The 20,808-nt window shown below is 43.0% G+C and overlaps 1 protein-coding gene across 1 annotated transcript; it reads left to right on the top strand.

The window, feature by feature from the left end:
• The first annotated feature begins 1,455 nt into the window (after positions 1–1,455).
• On the top strand, positions 1,456–20,295 carry LOC115102587 (serine/threonine-protein kinase 35-like). Its single transcript, XM_029622691.2, has 3 exons — positions 1,456–2,185; positions 7,770–8,541; positions 19,406–20,295. Exons 1-2 carry the CDS (start codon positions 1,636–1,638, stop codon positions 8,483–8,485), a joined length of 1,266 nt encoding a protein of 421 aa, XP_029478551.1. The 5' UTR covers positions 1,456–1,635; the 3' UTR covers positions 8,486–8,541; positions 19,406–20,295.
• Positions 20,296–20,808: the final 513 nt, after the last annotated feature.

Below are 20,808 nucleotides of genomic sequence, written 5' to 3'. Positions count from 1 at the left end.
ACAATGTCGAATCTCCCAACAGAAGCAAGCTACAGTAGCTAATAGTGCTAATGTTTACATTATTATGCGTTTTCATGAAGCAGCTGTTCTGTGGTAGCCTCCCGAGTCAGCTTCTGTGCACAGCTGACCCAATGATACGGTTGCAGAGAAACAATCTGATCTACGGATTGATTTGAGATAAATCAGTTCCTCTTAATTGTGGGGCTGCATGTCTACAACGTCAGGTTAATTTAAACAGAATAAGCTATATTTTTATGTCAGTGAAAGAAGATCTATAGACATCTGGCTATGTCAGTAAACTAGTTAGCTACACAGTTGATCAAATCACTGCACAGTCGACCAACGTCCTTGCACATCATTTGTGCAGCTGATAGCCACCGGTTTGTGTTTATTTTCACACAATTGCAAACTATTATATAATTGTCACAACATTTGTAATAATTTAGCCTTCTAGTTATTCTGTCTCTTTCAAGAAAAATAATACGAGAGCGCAGTGATAACAAATGAGGAATTATGTTTTTTTTTTAAATTGAGGATGCTCAAAACAGAGATCTGTGGAGGGAGTCGCGGAGGAGTAACGCAATCTGACATGATCCACATGTTTAAATAACAGCCTTTAAATGTGTTATAAGTGTTATAATATATTAGGCATATATTACGATGTTTATTCAATGGTTTAACTCTGAAGTTGATTAATAATGAACTTGTTTTTATTGTTTCATTATTGATTAGGTGCCACGCCCCTCCCAGTCCAATCCATGCTTTGTACAGGTGCACTATGTACCAGGCTTGAGCACACTTGAAAGTACATCCTGTACTGGATAAACCATGTTTACAATGAGCACAATTTGTATTTATTTACTTAACTATAGGCAAGTCAGTTAAGAACAAATTCTCATTTACAATGACGCCTACCAAAAGGCAAAAGACCTCCTGCGGGGAGGGGGGCTGGGCACACATCACGACAAGAGAGACCTAAAGACAACAACATAGCAAGGCAATGGGATGGCGAGAAAGAAAGAAATATGGACAAATACACAAGATAAATGCAATTAGCACTATGATTTTATGAGAACGTATTTTTAAACTTCCAATTTGAATATAAAATCAGTTTTATTGTCGGAATATACTGACGTCCTCTAAAGTTCCACCTACGACCATAGTTATCTCTCCCTAATTTGCATATCAATGGGACCGCGCTAACTTCAATGTGTATTACTAATGTTATTGTATATGTATGTTATTATTACATGACACATTTGACTTAAAAAGTTATTCATAAAGTGTGATATAATGACGAAATGATCATTGTTTACGTTAAATGTTGAGTAACGCGGAGAATTGTAATTTAGTCGGGGTCATTTTACCTGCTTAATCTGTCAGATGGACCAATCGGAGCAAGCCACTCCCTCCCATCTCCTTTTATACATTGGAGGCTATACAGACAGGTGTTAATCACATTTCTTTTAGAGCGGCATCATGGCGTCATTAGCCAGCTAAACAGATTTACAGTATTTGAAGAAAGGGAGGGTTATCTGACGGTTCATCTATAACAGTTAAGCGTCATAAATTTGATTGCCATTAGTTTAACTCAAGTAATGAAAAATACACATATTTTCGACTAAAAAATAAGTTATGGATATATGCAACGGGAGGATGCGAAAAATAAGAACCCCAAGAAGTCTGAGGGCTTACAAAAGGCTGGTTGAAGCACAGAACGCTACCGCCAACATGACGAAGCGGGAGGTGAAACGAGAGGTGTGCAAAGTCCTGAGGTCGCTAGCGGTAGAGAACAACAACGTGGACATCGATGTCCCCATGGAGGAGCACTGTTTCTCTATGAACTTTAGTAAGAACGAGAACCTCGAGGAGCATGCCATGGTTATGGCACCACGTTACAGTCTGTTGCGAGAGGTCGGAAGGGGCAGCTATGGGGTAGTGTTCGAGGCAATTGCACGGAGGACAGGGGCAAGGGTAGCGGTTAAAAAACTCCAGTGTAACGCTCCTGAAAATGTGGAACTCGCTCTGTCAGAATTCTGGGCTTTGGCAAGCCTGGAGAAGAAGCACGAGAATGTGGTGCAGCTCGAGGAATGTGTGCTACAAAGGAATGGAATGGCCCAGAAAATGAGTCATGGAAATAAAAGGTCAAAACAATACCTGCGGTTGGTGGAGACTTCACTAAAAGGTACCTTTTAGCTCATTTTTAGCTCGATGAAATCCACTGCCTGATTGGTTCTTGCTGTCACTCTTTAGTAGCTACCTAGATTGAAACGGTAAAATGGCTTGCTAAATTAGCCCGCTGTGATCAGTACAGAGCAGGCCAATCAAAACAACATTTTTCCTTATTAACTTTGCTACTAACTCAGTGTTTGACCCATTGTTTGCAAAAAGGAGGCACATTTTTCAAAGTTGCTGATCAGCACATACAAACGAGGTAGATACGCGAAATAAACATACACTTAAAAAAAAATGTTAACCGAATATAGCATTGTGTAACATGTAATGTTAACTATTGTTTATATTTGGTAACTGTGAATGGCAAACAGAATATATGGGTAGTTATTAGAATAGTTTTAATAGTCACGTGTACATGGTTGCAGACGTAATGATAGGGTACAGGGGAATTCTTGCCTTCTGAACTCTGGCAGTGTAGGACAAAGTGAAAAAACAATAACAATGGAAATAATATATACACATGAACAGCTGTGGCAATGATAAATGTCAATTGGGGGTGGGGGCAGGGTAAATGTCTGGGGGGGAGGCACAATGTACAGTCATAATGCTTTATTTTTCAGGTTGTTCAGTCTCATACATTTGTTTTTAGGAACAAGATTTCGAAATGCCCATGTGCCACTTATAGGTTAACTGCCATAATGCGCTATAGGCACAGTGTGCTATTCCCAGCTTGAGGGAACAGCCCTACTGGGATTTGAGAACAGTGTTCTAGTTGGCCATCAGTAAACCCTTTCCTGGTTGGCTGCAAATTTGCAAACATGACTGAATCAAGCAATCAATATTTTTTGCAATTGATGGTATATTTCTATTAGTATGAAATGTAGTCACTTGACCTTTTTTTTCCCTTGTCAAGCTTATTTGACCTAAGTGTGAAATATGCCAATATTAATTAGGATTAGATTGTTGTTTTGTTTTGGGACCCACAGATACTGCTGAATCTTTCTTTTAATCTATTGGCTCACTGCTCAGAGCCTAGCCTCAGTACTGCCTTTGCTGGCCATCTTTTTATAGCAAGTTATGTAAGTGTCATTTCAGGCCATTTCTTTTGTCAACAAATTAAATATGAATCTTGACTTAACATAATTTATGCCAATATGCATAATTTAAAAAAAACAAAAGGAGCTTCTCTAGTCTATATAGTCAACATTTTGATTAACATTTAATCATCAATATTTGTCACTTTTTGCACAGCTTTGAAAGCATGGTGTTTTGAATCCTAGAATGAATATACTGTATGGTGATCATCCTAAACTCAGCAAAAAAGAAACGTCCTCTCACTGTCAACAGCGTTTATTTTCAGCAAACTTAACAAGTTTAAATATTAGTATGAGCATAATAAGATTCAACAACTGAAACATAAACTGAACAAGATCCACAGAAATGGAATAATGTGTCCCTGAACAAATGGGGGGTCAAAATCAAAAGTAAGTCAGTATCTGGTGTGGCCACCAGCTGCATTACATACTGTAATGCATGTCCTCCTCATGGGCTGCACCAGATTTGCCAGTTCTTGCTGTGAGATATTATCCCACTCTTCCACCAAGGCACCTGCGAGTTCCCGGACATTTCTGGGGGGAATGGCCCTAGCCCTCACCCTCCAATCCAACAGGTCCGAGACGTGCTCAATGGGATTGAGATCTGGGCTTTTCGCTGGCCATGGCAGAACACTGACATTCCTGTCTTGCAGGAAATCACGCACAGAACGAGCAGTATGGCTGGTGGCATTGTCATTCTGGAGGGTCATGTCAGGATGAGCCTGCAGGAAGGGTACCACATGGGGGAAGAGGATGTCTTCCCTGTAATGCACAATGTTGAGATTGCCTGCAATGACAACAAGCTCAGTCCGATGATGCTGTGACAGACCATGACGGACTTTCCACCTCCAAATCGATCCTGCTCCAGAGTACAGGCCTCGGCGTAACGCTCATTCCTTCGACAATAAACGTGAATCCGACCATCTCCCCTGGTGAGACAAAACCACGACTCTTCAGTGAAGATCACTTTTTGCCAGTCCCGTCTGGTCCAGCGACAGTGGGTTTATGCCCGTAGGCGACGTTGTTGGTGGTAATGTCTGGTGAGGACCTGCCTTACAACAGGCCTACAAGCAGTCAGTCCAGCCTCTCTCAGCCTATTGCGGACAGTCTGAGCCCTGATGGAGGGATTGTGCGTTCCTGGTGTAACTCGGGCAGATGTTGTTGCCGTCCTGTACCTGCCCCGCAGGTGTGATGTTAGGATGTACCGATCCCGTGCAGGTGTTGTTACATGTGGTCTGCCACTGCAAGGACGATCAGCTCTCTGTCCTGTCTCCCTGTAGCTCTGTCTTAGGCGTCTCACAGTACGGACTTTGCAATTTATTGCTCTGGCCACATCTGCAGTCCTCATGCCTCCGTGCAGCATGCCTAAGGCACGTTCACGCAGATGAGCAGTGACCCTGGGTATATTTATTTTGGTGTTTTTAGAGTCAGTAGAAAAAGGCCTCTTCAGTTTTCAAAACTGTGACCTTAATTGCCTACCGTCTGTAAGCAGTTAGTGTCTTAATGGCCGTTCCACAGGTCCATGTTCATTTTTCTTTTAGGGTTCATTCAACAAGCAAGGAAACAGTGTTTTTTTTTAACCCTTTACAATGAAGATCTGAAATTAATCTGTAAAAATCCAAATATCTTTGAAAGACAGGGTCCTGAAAAAGGGATGTTTCTTTTTTTTAATCTGTGAAAGTTTGTTGGACAATAATGCTCAGCTAACACTTCAGCACTGTCTTAAAGCTTATTTCCTGCAATTCTACACATTTTGTCATGGGGTGCAAAGAATATTTAGCTTTTTTTTTAATGCACATTTTATTGCAATTCTAAATTTTGCAATGTCTAATATGTATTCATGTGATATTTGAGTGAGAAAAAATAACATCTAGTTATAAATAGCTCTAAGGTATGTAATGACTAACATGACAAGAGGAACTGATGATTCACTACCCAATTTCTTAATTGCACCCTGTGCATTCTACTATTACAACTTCCAAGAGTAATTAAAAAAAAATACTGGGTGGGCACGACCCCCGGCCCACACCTAATTTGGGAACCACTTGCCAAGACAAGTTAACCCCTCTAGGGTATGTGGGACGCTAGCGTCCCATCTGGCCAACATCCAGTGAGATTGCAGAGCGCCAAATTCAAATATAGAAATGCTCATTATAAAAATTCAGAAAACAAAACATATTTTACATAGGATTAAAGATTAACTTCTTGTTAATCCAACCACGGTGTCAGATTTAGAAAATTGTTTTCGGCGAAAGCATACCTAGCCCAGAACATACCTAGCCCAGAACATAGCCAGTTGACAAATTATTACAAACAGTAACCAGCCAAGCAGAAGCGTTACAAAAATCCCTTACATTTGATGATCTTCATATGGTCAGGTTATTTGTATTTTTGGCAACTTTTACATCACAATAGTCCTAAAGAAAATAATGTACTTTTTACTCCATACATTTTCCCTGATACCCAAAAGTAATCATTACATTTTGACAGGAAAATGGTCCAATTCACACACTTATCAAGAGGTCATCCCTACTGCCTCTGATCGGGCAGACTCACTAAACACACATGCTTAGTTCGTAAGTTATGAGTGTTACTGTGCCCCTGGCTATCTGTCAAAAAAATTAAATAATGTGCTGTCTGGTTTGCTTAATTAGGAAGTTGAAATGATTTGCACTTTTACCTTTAATACTTAAGTACATTTTAGAAATTCCATTTACTTTTGACACTTAAGTATATTTTTTTAATGAAATGCTTTTAGACTTTTACTTAAGTAGTATTTTACTGGATGGCTTTTACTTGAGTCATTTTCTATTAAGGTATCTTTACTTTTTCTGAAGTATGATAATTGAGTACTTTTTCCACCACTGGAAAAAAAATCTATTTAATACATTACAGCCTTATTCTAAAATGTAACAGTATATTTTTTTAATGAAATGGGTCTGAATACTACTGAACTTGTCTTCTGCATTAAGACCTGCCAATAAAAATGAAGACACACAAATTACTAAAGAAGGAGCCTAGAGATCAATATAGCCTAACCAGAAGAAGAGAACATGTTCCCGACCCTCCTGTTTCGGTTGCTCTCTGCTGCTGGCAGTACGCTCCTGAAGTTGCAGGTAATAGGCTACACCAGCGGTCGGCAACTTTTTAATTTAGAGTGCCAAGTTATCCTACCATTTCTACTGATCTGTGTGCCAGTTATGATTTTCATATGCACATTTTTGTGGAACAGTTTAATTTCACTTACAATAGTCTTCATATCTCAAAATCAATGTCATGTGGTTAATCAACATTTGAAATTAAAATTATATAAATCTAGAAGTTACTTATATTGCTAATATGTAAAAATAGCCTACATAAAGCCAACAAACATTGCAGCCTGCCGGTAGAAAATATCCTGATGAAAATAAATATCCTATAAATCACATTGGCTATGCATGGCCTGTCTGCAAGGAACTTGAAACATTGTATCAACTATTGCATTAACTTGGTCTGACCCGAAGCTCACAAGTTTGTATAAAATATTCTGCAGCGCTAGTTTCCCCTGCAATTTCTGATTGTTTTATCAGATCCCCAAATGGGCACACTTATAGACCTACATTTGCCCGAAGGCCTGGTAGACTAGGCCTACTTCTATATGCGTAACCAGGTGTGATGTTCCTGAAGATTGACAGGAGCACTCCAAACAAAAGACAATTCAATAATTGACAACTAGTAAATGGAATGAAATAAAACAACTAGTTTTTTCTCACAAGTGTAGCCTAGGTTGTGTGCTCTGCAAACGTGTCCAACTACTACAATGATAACGGTAAGACCGTCGTCGTGGTAGTAATAATAATGTTTTCAATATTTTTATTAACAGAAATGACCCTAACCAAACAAACATTGTAGATGAGAAATTCTGGGAACATTGTGGGGCACAGACAGATTAGCTGTGCTCTTTGGACACAGTCCCAGAGAACCTAGCCAAGATCTGTGCGTTGATGATTGCGCTGTTGCACACAGCCCAGCCTATGTTAATGTGTGTAGATAGCTTGCCACAGTTTATTTGAGAAACAAGTCCCGTTTGTTTTCATAGCCATCACTGCACATGTGGAAAGGGGGGCAGTGTTTCCCATATTCTTTTAGCAGCGGCAGGCCGCCGGTGCTAAGTCATTGCCGACTGTCCAAAATATGTACTTAAATTTTAACAAATATATAATTGGGATGCTAAAATGTTTTCAGTGCAACCTTAAATGACTAAAACCTGATATAAAGTATGTAGAAAAGATAAAGGAGCTAGACGGAATCTAAAATTCAAAACATGGCATGGAGCCTCCATTGATTTTATAATGTTTGAGGCACTCGGATGACAAGTCATGGCAAAATGTGTAGAATTGCAGGAAATTGTCTTTAAAACATCCAGATTTAGTCTGCGGCCAAGATGACAGCCTTTAAGATTGGCGAGGTTCCATTGGTTTTGCCACTCTTAAATGTTGTTTTGTCTGTCTCTTTCCCTAGGTGAGCGAATTCTGGGCTACCCGGAGGAGCCGTGCTACCTATGGTTCATCATGGAGTTCTGCGAAGGCGGGGACCTGAACCAGTACATCCTTTCGCGACGGCCCGATCCGCGCACCAACAAGAGCTTCATGCGCCAGCTGACCAGTGCCGTGGCCTTCCTGCACCAGAACAACATTGTGCACCGCGACCTCAAGCCCGACAACATCCTCATCTCCCAGAAGTCAGGGTTGCCTGTCCTCAAAGTGGCTGACTTCGGCCTCAGCAAGGTCTGCGCAGGCTTGGGCAAAGATGGCAATGAGCACCCCAAAGCTGGAGGCGACAGAAACAACGTGAACAAGTTCTGGTTGTCGTCAACATGTGGCTCAGACTTTTTCATGGCGCCCGAGGTGTGGGAGGGCCACTACACGGCCAAGGCTGACATCTTTGCCCTGGGAATCATCATCTGGGCCATGCTGGAGCGGATCACCTTCATCGATGCCGAGTCCAAGCGCGAGCTGTTGGGCACCTACGTGCGTCGGGGCACTGAGATTGTGCCAGTGGGTGAGGCGCTCCTGGGGAACCCCAAGATGGTGCTCCACATCCCGCAGAAGACACGCAGCACCATGTCTGAGGGGGTGAAGAAGCTTCTGCAGGACATGCTTGCGGTCAACCCCCTGGACCGGCCCGACGCCTTCCAACTGGAGGTGCTGGTGAACCTAGTCACGTGTGCTGCGTGACACCGCTTCCCTCCCATTCCCCTTTCTAAACCATGGCCAGTCTGCTTTTTTACCAGGTAGGTTTTCCTCACATGGTGAGGACACCACATGTGGGTTGTTCCATAAGATTTCAATCACTTTCTGACTGGACCCCTTTTGATTTGAACAAGACCTTTCATACATATTTGTTAGGGCTGTGACGATCACTATTTTTTTCCCATGGCAAATATGAAACCACGACGGAGACCCAAGTCTTTGGACCTTTTAAAAACTGCTGTATGTAAAACGTGTGCTATAGCCTGGAAAATGAATGCCTAAATCTAATCTAATTGTATTGGTCACATGCAGATGTTAATGCAAGTGCGGCAAAATGCTTGTGCTTCTAGTTCCGACAGTGCAGAAATATCAAACGAGTAATCTAATTCCCCAACAACTACCTAATCCACAAAAATCTAAAGGGATGCAATAAGAATATGTACATATAAATATATGGATGGTCGAGCGGCATAGGCAAGGTGCAATAGATGGAATAAGGTACAGTATATACAGTTGAAGTCGGAAGTTTACATACACCTTAGCCAAATACATTTATATCAGTTTTTCACAATTCCTGACATTTAATCCTAGTACAAATTCCCTCTCTTAGTTCAGTTAGGATCACCACTTTATTTTAAGAATGTGAAATGTCAGAATAATAGAGAATGATTTCAGCTTTTATTTCTTTCATCACATTCCCAGTGGGTCGGAAGTTCACATACACTCAATTAGTATTTGGTAGCATTGCCTTCTAAGTTGTTTATCTTGAGTCAAATGCTTCAGGCAGCCTTCCACAAGCTTTCCACAGTAAGTTGGGTGAATTCTGGCCAATTCCTCCGGACAGGGCTGGTGCAACTGAGTCAGGTTTGTAGGCCTCCTTGCTTGCACACACTTTCACTTCTGCCCAGAAATTTTCTATGGATTTGAGGTCAGGGGTTTGTGATGGCCACTCCAATATCTTGACTTTGTTGTCCTTAAGCCATTTTGCCACAACTTTGGAAGTATTCTTGGGGTCATTGTTCATTTGGAAGAACCATTTGCGACCAAGATTTAACTTCCGGACGGATGTCTTGAGATGTTGCTTCAATATATCCACCTAATTTTTCGTCCTCATGATGCCATCTATTTTGTGAAGTGCACCAGTCCCTCCTGCAGCAAAGCACCCCCACAACATGATGTTGCCACCCCCGTGCTTCACGATTGGGACGGTGTTCCTCGGCTTGCAAGCCTCCCCCTTTTTACTCCAAACATAACAATGGTCATTATGGCCAAACAGTTCTATATTTGTTTCATCAGACCAGAGGACATTTCTCCAAAAAGTACGTTCTTTGTCTGCATGTGCAGTTGCAAACCGTAGTCTGGCTTTTTTTTATGCCGGTTTTGGAGCAGTGGCTTCTTCCTTGCTGAGCTGCCTTTCAGGTTATGTCGTTATCTGACTCGTTTTACTGTGGATATAGATACTTTTGTACCTGTTTCCTCCAGCATCTACACAAGGTCCTTTGCTGTTGTTCTGGGATTGATTTTCACCTTTCGCACCAAAGTACGTTCATCTCTAGGAGACAGAACGCATCTCCGTCCTGAGCGGTATGATGGCTGTGTTTATACCTGCATACTGTTGTTTGTACAGATGAACGTGGTACCTTCAGGCATTTGGACATTTCTCCCAACGATGAACCAGACTTGTGGAGGTCTACAATTTTTTTTCCTGAGGTCTTGGCTGATTTTGATTTTCCCATGATGTCAAGTAAAGCGGCACTAAGTTTGAAGGTAGGCCTTGAAATACATCCACAGGTACACCTCCAATAGGCTAATTTACATAATTTGAGTCAATCAGAAGCTTCAAAAGCCATGACATAATTTCCCACGCTGTTTAAAGGCACAATCAACTTAGTGTATTTAAACTTCTGACCCACTGGAATTGTGATACAGTGAAATAATCTGTCTGTAAACAATTGTTGGAAAAATCACTTGTCATGCACAAAGTAATGTCCTAACCGACTTGCTGAAACTACAGTTTGTTAACAAGACATTTGTGGAGTGGTTGTAAAACAAGTTTTAATGACTCCAATCCCTGTACGTATGAGATGAGTAATGAGTAATATGTGAACATTATTAAAGTGGTTAGTTCAAAGTGACGAGTGAGTCTATGTAGGCAGCAGCTTATCTGAGTTAGTGATGGCTGTTTAGCAGTCTGATGGCCTTGAGATAGAAGCTGTTTTTCAGTCTCTCGGTCCCTGCTTTGATGCACATCTACTGACCTTGCCTTCTGGATGATAGCGGGGTGAACAGGCAGTGGCTCGGGTGGTTGTTATCCTTGATCTTTTTGGCCTTCCTGTGACATCAGGTGGTGTAGGTGTCCTGGAGGGAAGGTAGTTTGTCCCAGGTGATGCGTTGTGCAGACCGCACCACCCTCCGCACCACCCTACTAGATGATTGAGTTGCAGGCGTGCTTGGCCACATAGTCATGGGTGAACAGGGCGTACAAGAGGGGGCTGAGCACTCACCCTTGTGGGGCCCCAGTTTTGAGGTATTGTTTCCTACCTTCACCACCGGCGGTCGGCACTTCAGAAAGTCCAGGACTCAATTGCACAAGGTGGGTTTGAGACCCAGGGCCTCCATCTTTTAATGATGAGCTTGGAGGGTACTATGGTGTTAAATTCTGAGCTGTAGTCAATGAACAGCATTCTTACATTAGGTATTCCTCTTTTCCAGATGGGACAGGGCAGGGTGCAGTGTGATGGCGATTGCATCGTCTGTGGACCTGTTGGGGTGGTATGCAAATTGAAGTGGGTCTAGGGTGGCAGGTAAGGTGGAGGTGATAGGGATGCCGTTTTGGCCGGCAGCCTTGCGAGGGTTAGCTCGTTTAACTGTCATGCATACATCGGCCACGGAGAAGGAGAGGGGGGTCCCCGTGGTCCTTGTTAGCGGGCCGTGTCGGATGCACTGTGTTATCCTCAAAGCGGGCAAATGTGTTTAATTTGTCTGGAAGCAATACGTCAGTGTCCCTGACATGGCTGGTTTTCTGTTTGTAAGCTGTGATTTCCTGTAGACCCTGCCACATATGTTTATTGTCTGAGCTGTTGAATTGCAACTCCACTTTGTCCCTATACCAACATTTCGGAGGGAATAACTACACTGTTTATATTCGGCCATATTCCCAATCCTCTTTCCATGGTTAAATGCGGTGGTTCACACTTTCATTTTTGTGCAAATGCCGCCATCTGTGGTTTTTGGTCTGGGTAGGTTTTATTAGTCACAGTGGGCACAACATCTCCAATGCACTTACTTATAAACTAACTCATTTAGTCAGCAAACATCAATTCTCTGAAGCTGCCTGGAACATTTCCCAGTCTGTGTGATCAAAAAAATCTTGAAGCGAGGATTCCGATTGGTCAGACCAGCGTTGAATGGTTATAGTCATGGGTACATCCTGTTTGAGTTCTGCCTATAGGACGGTAGGAGCGAGATGGAGTAGTGGTTGGATTTGCCGATGGGAGGGCGAGGGAAGGATGTGTATCCCTCGCGGAAGTTAGAGTAGCAGTGCTCCAGTGTATTGCCCGTGCTGCAATCAATATGCTGATAGTATTTAGGTAGCCTTGTTCTCAAATTTGCTTTGTTAAAATGTTTTAAAAAATGTTAAAAGACTCTGGATGACAACATACTGATGTTTATTTACAACATTAGGGCTGTTTTCCTGAAGAAGTTAAATTCACTCTGTGTTTTGTTTCCTTGCCATGATAGTAACGAGTATTGCAATACTGGTCTCATCCTGGTCCTAATGTTTGCCCAAGTAACTTTTTGGACCTGAATGCCAAAACATAGAGGTGCTCGAAGTTGACCCATTTTCCATACCACACGCTACCATGACATATCCATGTCTTCATCACTGAAATGGATAAATGTAGAATTGTGTATATACTTTGAAAGCTTACAAACAGGGTTGTCAAACTATTCTATGATTTCTTGAAATAAATTAAGTTTAACGTCATTGATCTTAAAATGAGTAAAGTCATATTTGTCTCATTTTCACAAATGTTGTAGTTTAGACCCTATTTGACATAATCTGAAGTGTTTGTTGTGCCCGTCATCGGTTGAGACACACTATACTCTTGAATTCAGGGTGGGTGTCATTCTGATCATAGAAATGGAATTTATAGTATGGACCTATCCCTTCAGACCCTTGCAATTTAGCAGATACGCATCAGATTATTGTTCTTCAATTAAACAGTGTGACAACCCTGTTTGTAAGCTTTCAAATTTATATCAACTTCAACCGTTTATCTATTTCAGTGATGAAGACATGGATGTCTCATGGTAGGGTATGCAAAAGGGGTTAAGTTTGAGAACCTCAATCTCCTGAATGTTTTGGCTTTCAAGTCTAAAAAGTCACTTTCTGAGAACTTCTACCATGGGCAAACATGAGGTATTCTCCTCACTGCCAGATTGACTTTAATCTGAGGTACTGTTTTTGACTCCGTAGAGGCTTTGGCCTCCCTTCTCTGTTCAGCCAGCCGATCAACAGTAGTAGAGGGACAACTAGGCTGGTAATGCCTTGACGCTCTGTCTGCCGTTTTCAAGTCCAGGGAGGTAACTCTGCTTGCTGGAGGCCCCTAGCTCAGTCTCTTACCACTCGTTGTTTGTCTGCTTATTCAGCCAATCCCTCACCCTCTTTCTCTCTTTTGCTCTCTGGCTTTAATCAAAACCATGCTACTTGCCCAGGGGCCAACATGTACCCTGTATAGTTGCCAGTACCAGTCCAAACTCCACCCCTCCCCTTTCTCTCTCTGGCCCACTTTTCTTTCTTTCATAACACTGTCCTACTCTGACAGATCATTGCCTCAGGGGCCTTTTCGTTTAGCACTTTGTATGCCTGTAGATGAGCAGATCAGCTGGGCTCGTCACCTTTCCCAAGGCAAACCCAGCCCAGCCAAACCCTTCCTCCTCCTCTGTGTGAGAGATGGTATCAGTTATCTGTAAACAAGCCCTATTATTCCTGGGCTAAGTTGAGTGACAGACTCCCTTTTGCCTTACCTGTCAGGTACACTCACATCACACCCCAACCATGTTCACTTTTTCAACACCACGGGTTAGCCTGAACTCATTTCCCTGCAGACTATACCTTGTTCCTTCCTTAATCCTGTTTTTTTAATCATGACATATGGGAATTCCCTGGTAGGCTGATTAATTCCTTGTAGGGCATTGTGCCATGTCAGTCTTTGGGCTGGGATTGTCCTCACCTTGTTTTTCTAAGAGACTATTAAAGACTTCTTATCTCTCAGTGGATGACTCCCAGTGCTTTTGGTTGGGTGTAAGGCACGAGTGTTCAAATAGTAGCCTTTTTGTTTTCTTTAAAATACTTGATCTGCACCCACTCAAACTGACAAATACTCCTGATGTGCTGATGCACCCTCTATAACCACTTGTTGCACCCTCTATAACCACTTGTTGCACCCTCTATAACCACTTGTTGCACCCTCTATAACCACTTGTTGCACCCTCTATAACCACTTGTTGCACCCTCTATAACCACTTGTTGCACCCTCTATAACCACCTGTTGCACCCTCTATAACCACTGCTTATTATTTGACCCTGCTGGTCATCTATGATGATCTATCTACTCTTATTTCCATCAGGCATAGCCAGAAGAGGACCCCTCAGAGCCTCGCTCTTCTCTAGATTTCTTCCTAGGTTCCTGCCTTTTTGTAAAGAGTTTTTCCTAGCCACCGTGCTTTTACATCTGCACTGTCCAATCTGTCGCTCTGAACTAGAGTGGGTGAATATGGCGAGTTACGGGAGGGGTTAATCCTGTGTTAAATACTAATCCTTTCACTGCTCAAGTTAGTGCAAGAGGATTATGCAGAACTTAAGGTGAGATCATCTCAGTCCAGTACCAACTCCACCAACCACTGCTGTGGCCATCCTCCATCGCTGTTGTTGTGCACACACACACACACACTACACTTGCGCACTCTGAGAGCAGTACATGGTTAGTGTTAGCCTATGGTCCATGGTTAGTGTTAGCCTATGGTCCATGGTTAGTGTTAGCCTATGGTCCATGGTTAGTGTTAACCTATGGTCCATGGTTAGTGTTAGCCTATGGTTAGTGTTAGCGCCTCCCACCTCTGGATAGCAGCACAGACTTCAGCTGCCAGTCCGATGCAGGGTTCAGGAGCCCTCCACTTTTCCACTCTCCATTCTCCCTCCCTCGCTCCCCCACCCCTTTCCCACTGGTAGACAATGAGGCCGCTGCTCCTTCTCGGTGAGGGCTTACTGAGGCTCATTTTTGGAACATTTTGTCCTCTGTGTCTCTGCCAGCCTGTCTGCCTCCGTACCCAGATGAAACCAGACCAATGTGCATTAGCTTTTGAAATGATGTTTTGACGATGTGAATACTGTAGTAGGATTTTGTATGAACTGGAGGATTTAGAGTGCACTGCACATGGTGCAAAGTAACATGTCACGTAAAAGGCTTGTCTAATGAATGTGTTTAACTAAGTCTGTGACATCAACAAGGAGCACTGACTAGTGCTTTACATAAGTCTTTTTATGTACGGCGTATGGGTCCCATACAGAGTCTAGTTCAAAACTGGCCCAGGGCACACGAGCAGAAGAACGTGTTGAAACTCACTCACACTCTCTTTACTATGGAAATTGTGTTTACGCAGTGGTTTGGCTGTATGGTACAGTATGTACTATATGTGTTCTGTGGGCGTGTCTTACTGTATGTATAGAGGCTTGTTATCAGGGGAACTGGTGGGAGCGTGGGGATGAAGTCAGCAAAAGCTAATCACAATATTAGAGTTGACTGAGAAATGCCAGCAGGAGGGCACTTTTTCTTTATATTGGATTTTGGGGGAGAAAAGTGTGGGTGTTGAAGGAGAGCATTTTGGATAACGGGGTGTGTTTAACTGAGTAATAGGGGTTGTAAAAAATTATAAAAGACCCTTGTAATGAAAGGGTTTTCAAAGAAGCCTGCCTGAAACTTGGGTTAACAACCCAAATATACATTTGCTTCACAAGTCGTATGGAAAGTCAGGTAATACTAGGAAGTATGTTTTCTTTTTTTATATATATATTTTTTGTGCACATCCACACCTCGGCATTGTTCTTTGGCTATACACCCCCACCCCTTCTGCTGGGTCACTGTCATAACTGGAGGGCCTTCTCCTTTCTGCTCCTCTGCCCCCAGTCAAACAGCACGGTTGGCTGGTGATGTAATTGAATCTAATGGATCTGCTTTTGTACGCACCCCTCAGGGTCTCGTCTCACCCTGCCTTAGACACTGTCTATATCACTGTCTGCTCGCCAGTGCTATGGCAGTGCAAGGGTTCTGTCTGGTCGCCAGTGCTATGGCAGTGCAAGGGTTCTGTCTGGTCGCCAGTGCAAGGGTTCTGTCTGGTCGCCAGTGCAATGGCAGTGCTAGGGTTCTGTCTGGTCGCCAGTGCAATGGCAGTGCAAGGGTTCTGTCTGGTCGCCAGTGCTATGGCAGTGCAAGGGGCAGTGCAGTGGGTTCTGTCTGGTCGCCAGTGCAATGGCAGTGCTAGGGTTCTGTCTGGTCGCCAGTGCAATGGCAGTGCAAGGGTTCTGTCTGGTCGCCAGTGCTATGGCAGTGCAAGGGTTCTGTCTGGTCGCCAGTGCTAGGGTTCTGTCTGGTCGCCAGTGCAATGGCAGTGCTAGGGTTCTGTCTGGTCGCCAGTGCTATGGCAGTGCTAGGGTTCTGTCTGGTCGCCAGTGCTATGACAGTGCAAGGGTTCTGTCTGGTCGCAGGTGCTATGGCAGTGCTAGGGTTCTGTCTGGTCGCAGGTGCTATGGCAGTGCTAGTGTTCTGTCTGGTCGCCAGTGCTATGGCAGTGCTAGGGTTCTGTCTGGTCGCCATAGTGCTAGGGTTCTGTCTGGTCGCCAGTGCTATGGCAGTGCTAGGGTTCTGTCTGGTCGCAGGTGCTATGGCAGTGCTAGTGTTCTGTCTGGTCGCCAGTGCAATGGCAGTGCTAGGGTTCTGTCTGGTCGCCAGTGCTATGGCAGTGCTAGGGTTCTGCGTAGGCATAGAGTAGTGAGTCTCAACCGTATCAGTGCTCTTTGGTGCCATGTTTGGTTTAAATCACTTTATTTATTTTATTTCTGATACTCTGTCTTTCAGCATTGTTCTTCTGATTGTGGTTGGAGCCTTTTAAACTCTAATTGATGGATGAGATCTGCATGATCAGTTGTTGTCTCGAAAAGCAGTTGAGCTTTCTCTCAAGGATGTTTTCCACTATGAACGTTTTAGATAAGCGTCACTGCGGTAGCTTCACTGAGAGTCTCAAAGATCCACACACTTTGCCAACCCCAACCAAAGCCATAAACCACCACCACTTTCCCACAAATCCTCAACTCACATTAATATTTAATCACTTAAGATGGGTGAATTACTAGAGGTGAATTCCTCCCAAACCTGAAATCAAACACACAGGCACAGCTAACCTCAGTGTCAGTTTGGGCATTGCATACATTTGTCAGTTTCTCTGTTGTGCTTTCTGTTCCTTAAGCTCTATTTAATGCTTTTCTATGGTGCGGTTGTGGTTTGTACAGATCTAGTTATAACCGGTTTTGGTGAGGAACAGACTCCTCTGCTGGTTTTAATTGCTATGCTGAACGAGGCCTGCCTGCCTTTCTCTCTCCATCCCCCTCTCCCTTTCTCTGGAGAGGGTAAAGGCATCTGCATGCTTCCCAGCCGAAACGGTTCGAAAGAGTTTGTGCATATATTGACATTTTGTGACTTTTTTTTTTACTTCAGTAAGGGTTTTTTCGGTTGTTTGGGGCACATTTTTTTTCTTGATGCTAACCGAAGTCTACGCCCCTTCGTCAGTGGTTGGTCAACAGTAGGGATTCTTCCGTAAAGTCTTGGTCATTCAACGGGAGACGACTCGTTTTCATGCACATTTCTTTTTTCATTTAGAAATACTGCAACTAACATCTTAGTTGCGTAATTTTACATCCAACTAAGATCTCCTTGGCAAAAACGTCAAAATGAATGACAGATTTCTTGAATTATTTCTTTAAGAAGGTGTATGCTGTGGCATCTCAGAATGGACGGACAGTACTATTTCTGCTTCTCGTTTTTCAAGAGAATGTCCTTTTAAGTGAGTGTGCGACCATACTCATTCGGGTAGCCGCCAGCCGGACTGAAGCATTCTGACACCATAAGGGTGAAATGTTCTCTGTCACACCTTGTCATATATAATTACTGAACTTGTCTGGCAGTGGTGGGTGGACTGAGGCTTTTCAGCCTTTTCAAATGCAGGAGCATGATTAATTCCAGTTAGTTGAGTATCTAAAGAGAAGCTTAAATGAGACGGGAACTCCTTTGAATTCCCATGTAATTCTATGGTGTAAAATCTAGCAGTCGACCTGTTGCTTGCAGCCCCGCTATTCGGCAGTGTAATCGAGGCATCAATATCCACAAACCCACGTTGGCATCTGCATTCTTAGGCCTACTTGCATAAATCATCATATTAATCTTTAATAGAGTACAAGTGAAGTGCTTTCTGTGTAAAAGCTACACATTGTTCAGTGCTACCAAACCAAATTTACCACGGTTTATCAACTCTATTGACACACCCAGCCAGCGAGGGTCATGCAGTGGTTTGGTTAACACAACCACTCGTAAAAATATGAATGTTAGTTTCCTAACCTCGAATGGTAAAGAGTTGCATGTATCCCGGACTTAGAGGAAGCCCTCCCCCACGTCTCCACTGCAGATACCAGTCTCTACTGGTTTTAACAAGGTAGCCCTTTTGGGGAGCATGTTACGCAACACGTAGTGGGATGGTTAAAGAATTACAATGTGGCTCAGTTTCACCCTGCAGCACCTCTAGTTCATGTGATGTTTGCCTTGCTTCCTGCTGCAGGCACGGGCACTAGCAAACTGTGCACCCCTTTTTCCAGACCAACAACAATCAAACCAACAATAGGTTAGCTCATTTAAAACATTAGACTTTGGATTTGTTTGATTCAATTTGACGTTAGGTGTAAAAAAAAAAGGGGGGGTGGTTCAATTGGCTGCCTAAAATGGCAAAAGGTTGCAAGAGTCTTTGTAGTTATGCAATCTTGCATGTTTGAGTCGTGGTATGGGAAGCATGCTAGTGGCATGGGGGAGGTTGTTTCAGCAGTCTTTAAATGGCCCTGTGCTCAAGAGTAGGTGTCTCCCACCCAGAGTCTGGACAGGACCTTTTAGCTGGCTCGTGTTCATTAGGCACTAAACGGAAGAAGACCCACTGGAACTGGTTGAACTTGTTCAATGAGAAACACATCTGTTTTTTTGTTGAAAAACATTTGAAAGCATTTTCTGTTGCTTGCCCGAAGGAACGTGACCCTGGTTCATGGCAGCGTGCATCCTCCTCAACAAGCCTGCACATGACTTAGAATGGGAGGTGAAGTCGGCCACCACCGCCGAGCTTAAGAGCAATCAATAATGGCTGGCATTTAGCCTGTCCTTTAGCTGCTGAGAGCAGGGTTAACGAAGGGCCCTTTTGCTTGAGGAACCTCAGGTGCTGCAGTGGTTGCTGCATAAGAGGGGTGATTTAATGGGGTTGTGTTGACTGCCCCAGTGGAGACCACCGTAAAGAATTTGTTGTAGTGAACCTGAGGGTATTTATACCATGAAACAATCAGTGACCTCAGACGTGCCCGTCGGGGTCGCATAATGAATCCCACCAATCATGCACAGCTGAATGGTCTTGCAAATTGGCACAATTATATAGGCTTCATTTTGTATGCACAGATATTGCTTGCTGGTTCAGTAAAATGCACTGGAGTTCCACAGTACACTAATATCACTGCCTAAAGAGAAATTATACTCATAACCTGTAAGCCTCTGTTTCATATTGGCTGACATTCACCCATCTTATTTTCTCCCCTCTCTCCAGATGTTTACTAACTCAATGTGGGATCCCAAGTCTGTACAGAGGTGGAAAAGGGGACTCTGATCATCTCTGAACTTTAAAACCTCTGTGATTGAGGTCAGCACTTCAAAAATCAGGACACCATCTTAGGAAAAGCTATGCAATCAAATCGTATGGAAAGTCAGGTTCTCTCCCCGCATCTTCTATTTTAAATTTGGAACGTTGTCACCAAAAGCCGAACGACATTCACCAATGTGTGATGGTCAGCTATGCCAGAACACACCTTGCACACCTGGTTTGAAATGGCCTGAAGGAGTAATCATGATTAAGTTATGTTTATATTTGATGTGCTGGTCTTCAAAATACATTTTCTCAATGTTTTTTTTTTTTTCTTTGGTCCAGTTATGGACGGGTTCTTCCTTTTTCCAATGTTGACATGTGTTGTTGGATGGGGCCACAGGCTAGTATGAATGGATAATCTGTCATGTATGGACTGAGAGGCTAACGTGTTGCACTGTGGACCCTCTATGCCAGAGGTATAAAAAGTATTCCTAAAATGACCGATGATAATGATGTAGAAGAAGGGACTCAATTTCTATCATAGAATTTGTTCTAGGATGGACATGAACGTTCTTATGATGGGATAAATGTCAGACATTTTGGTCAGGGAGTTGGTCAACCATGGTTTGACAGTACTATGATAAGAAATTATGAAAATAGAATTTAACTGCACTGCTGACAAACACAAAAAATACAAATAAATTGCCCCTTTACACTGGGGGGGGGGTTGGAGAAGAATGTTTGTGGGGCGTGGGCAAGGGTAATTATTGGCAGTTAAATTATTCCATAAATGCTTAAAAAGTGGTCTAAATCTGTCTGGCTAACTAATAAACAGACAGTGCAGATACAACCCCCCCCCAGTGTAAAGGGGCAATTTATTTATATTTTTATTTTTTTCCTATGGCCGAAAAAAGCTGCTGTGTTGTTCAATGTACATGTAACCAGATCTGAAATCCCGACCTACAGTTGGTCATGCTCCCACGTAGGGAAATAGAGCCCTGAGGCTTCAGGCTATTCGGCGTGGGAAATGTGGGGACCCAGTGTCCAGGTAGGCTACACGTATCTGTGTGTGGAAAACATTTCATCACAGGTAAGACATGTAACTTGTTCAGTGTAGTCTGTTTGTAACACCACTCACTACTTGTAGCTGTATAGTCCCTTTGTTTGTGTTGTTGGTCTTGGCTAGCTTAATGTTCTGGTTGATAGCACTCACTCTATTTATGTAACCTTTTATTTCTTCAGGGAGTCCTACTGAGACAAAGGGCTCTTTACAGATGAGCCCTGAATTACATCAATTACATAAAATACACATCAAAATGCGAGCAGAAAGACATTAAAAAACAAACTCAATCATCAGTGATGAGGTC

Source organism: Oncorhynchus nerka, linkage group LG20 (assembly GCF_034236695.1).
Source record: "Oncorhynchus nerka isolate Pitt River linkage group LG20, Oner_Uvic_2.0, whole genome shotgun sequence".
Lineage (NCBI taxonomy): Eukaryota > Metazoa > Chordata > Actinopteri > Salmoniformes > Salmonidae > Oncorhynchus > Oncorhynchus nerka.
The sequence above is the reverse complement of the archived record's forward strand: the minus strand, read 5'-3'. Positions and strand labels throughout refer to the sequence as shown.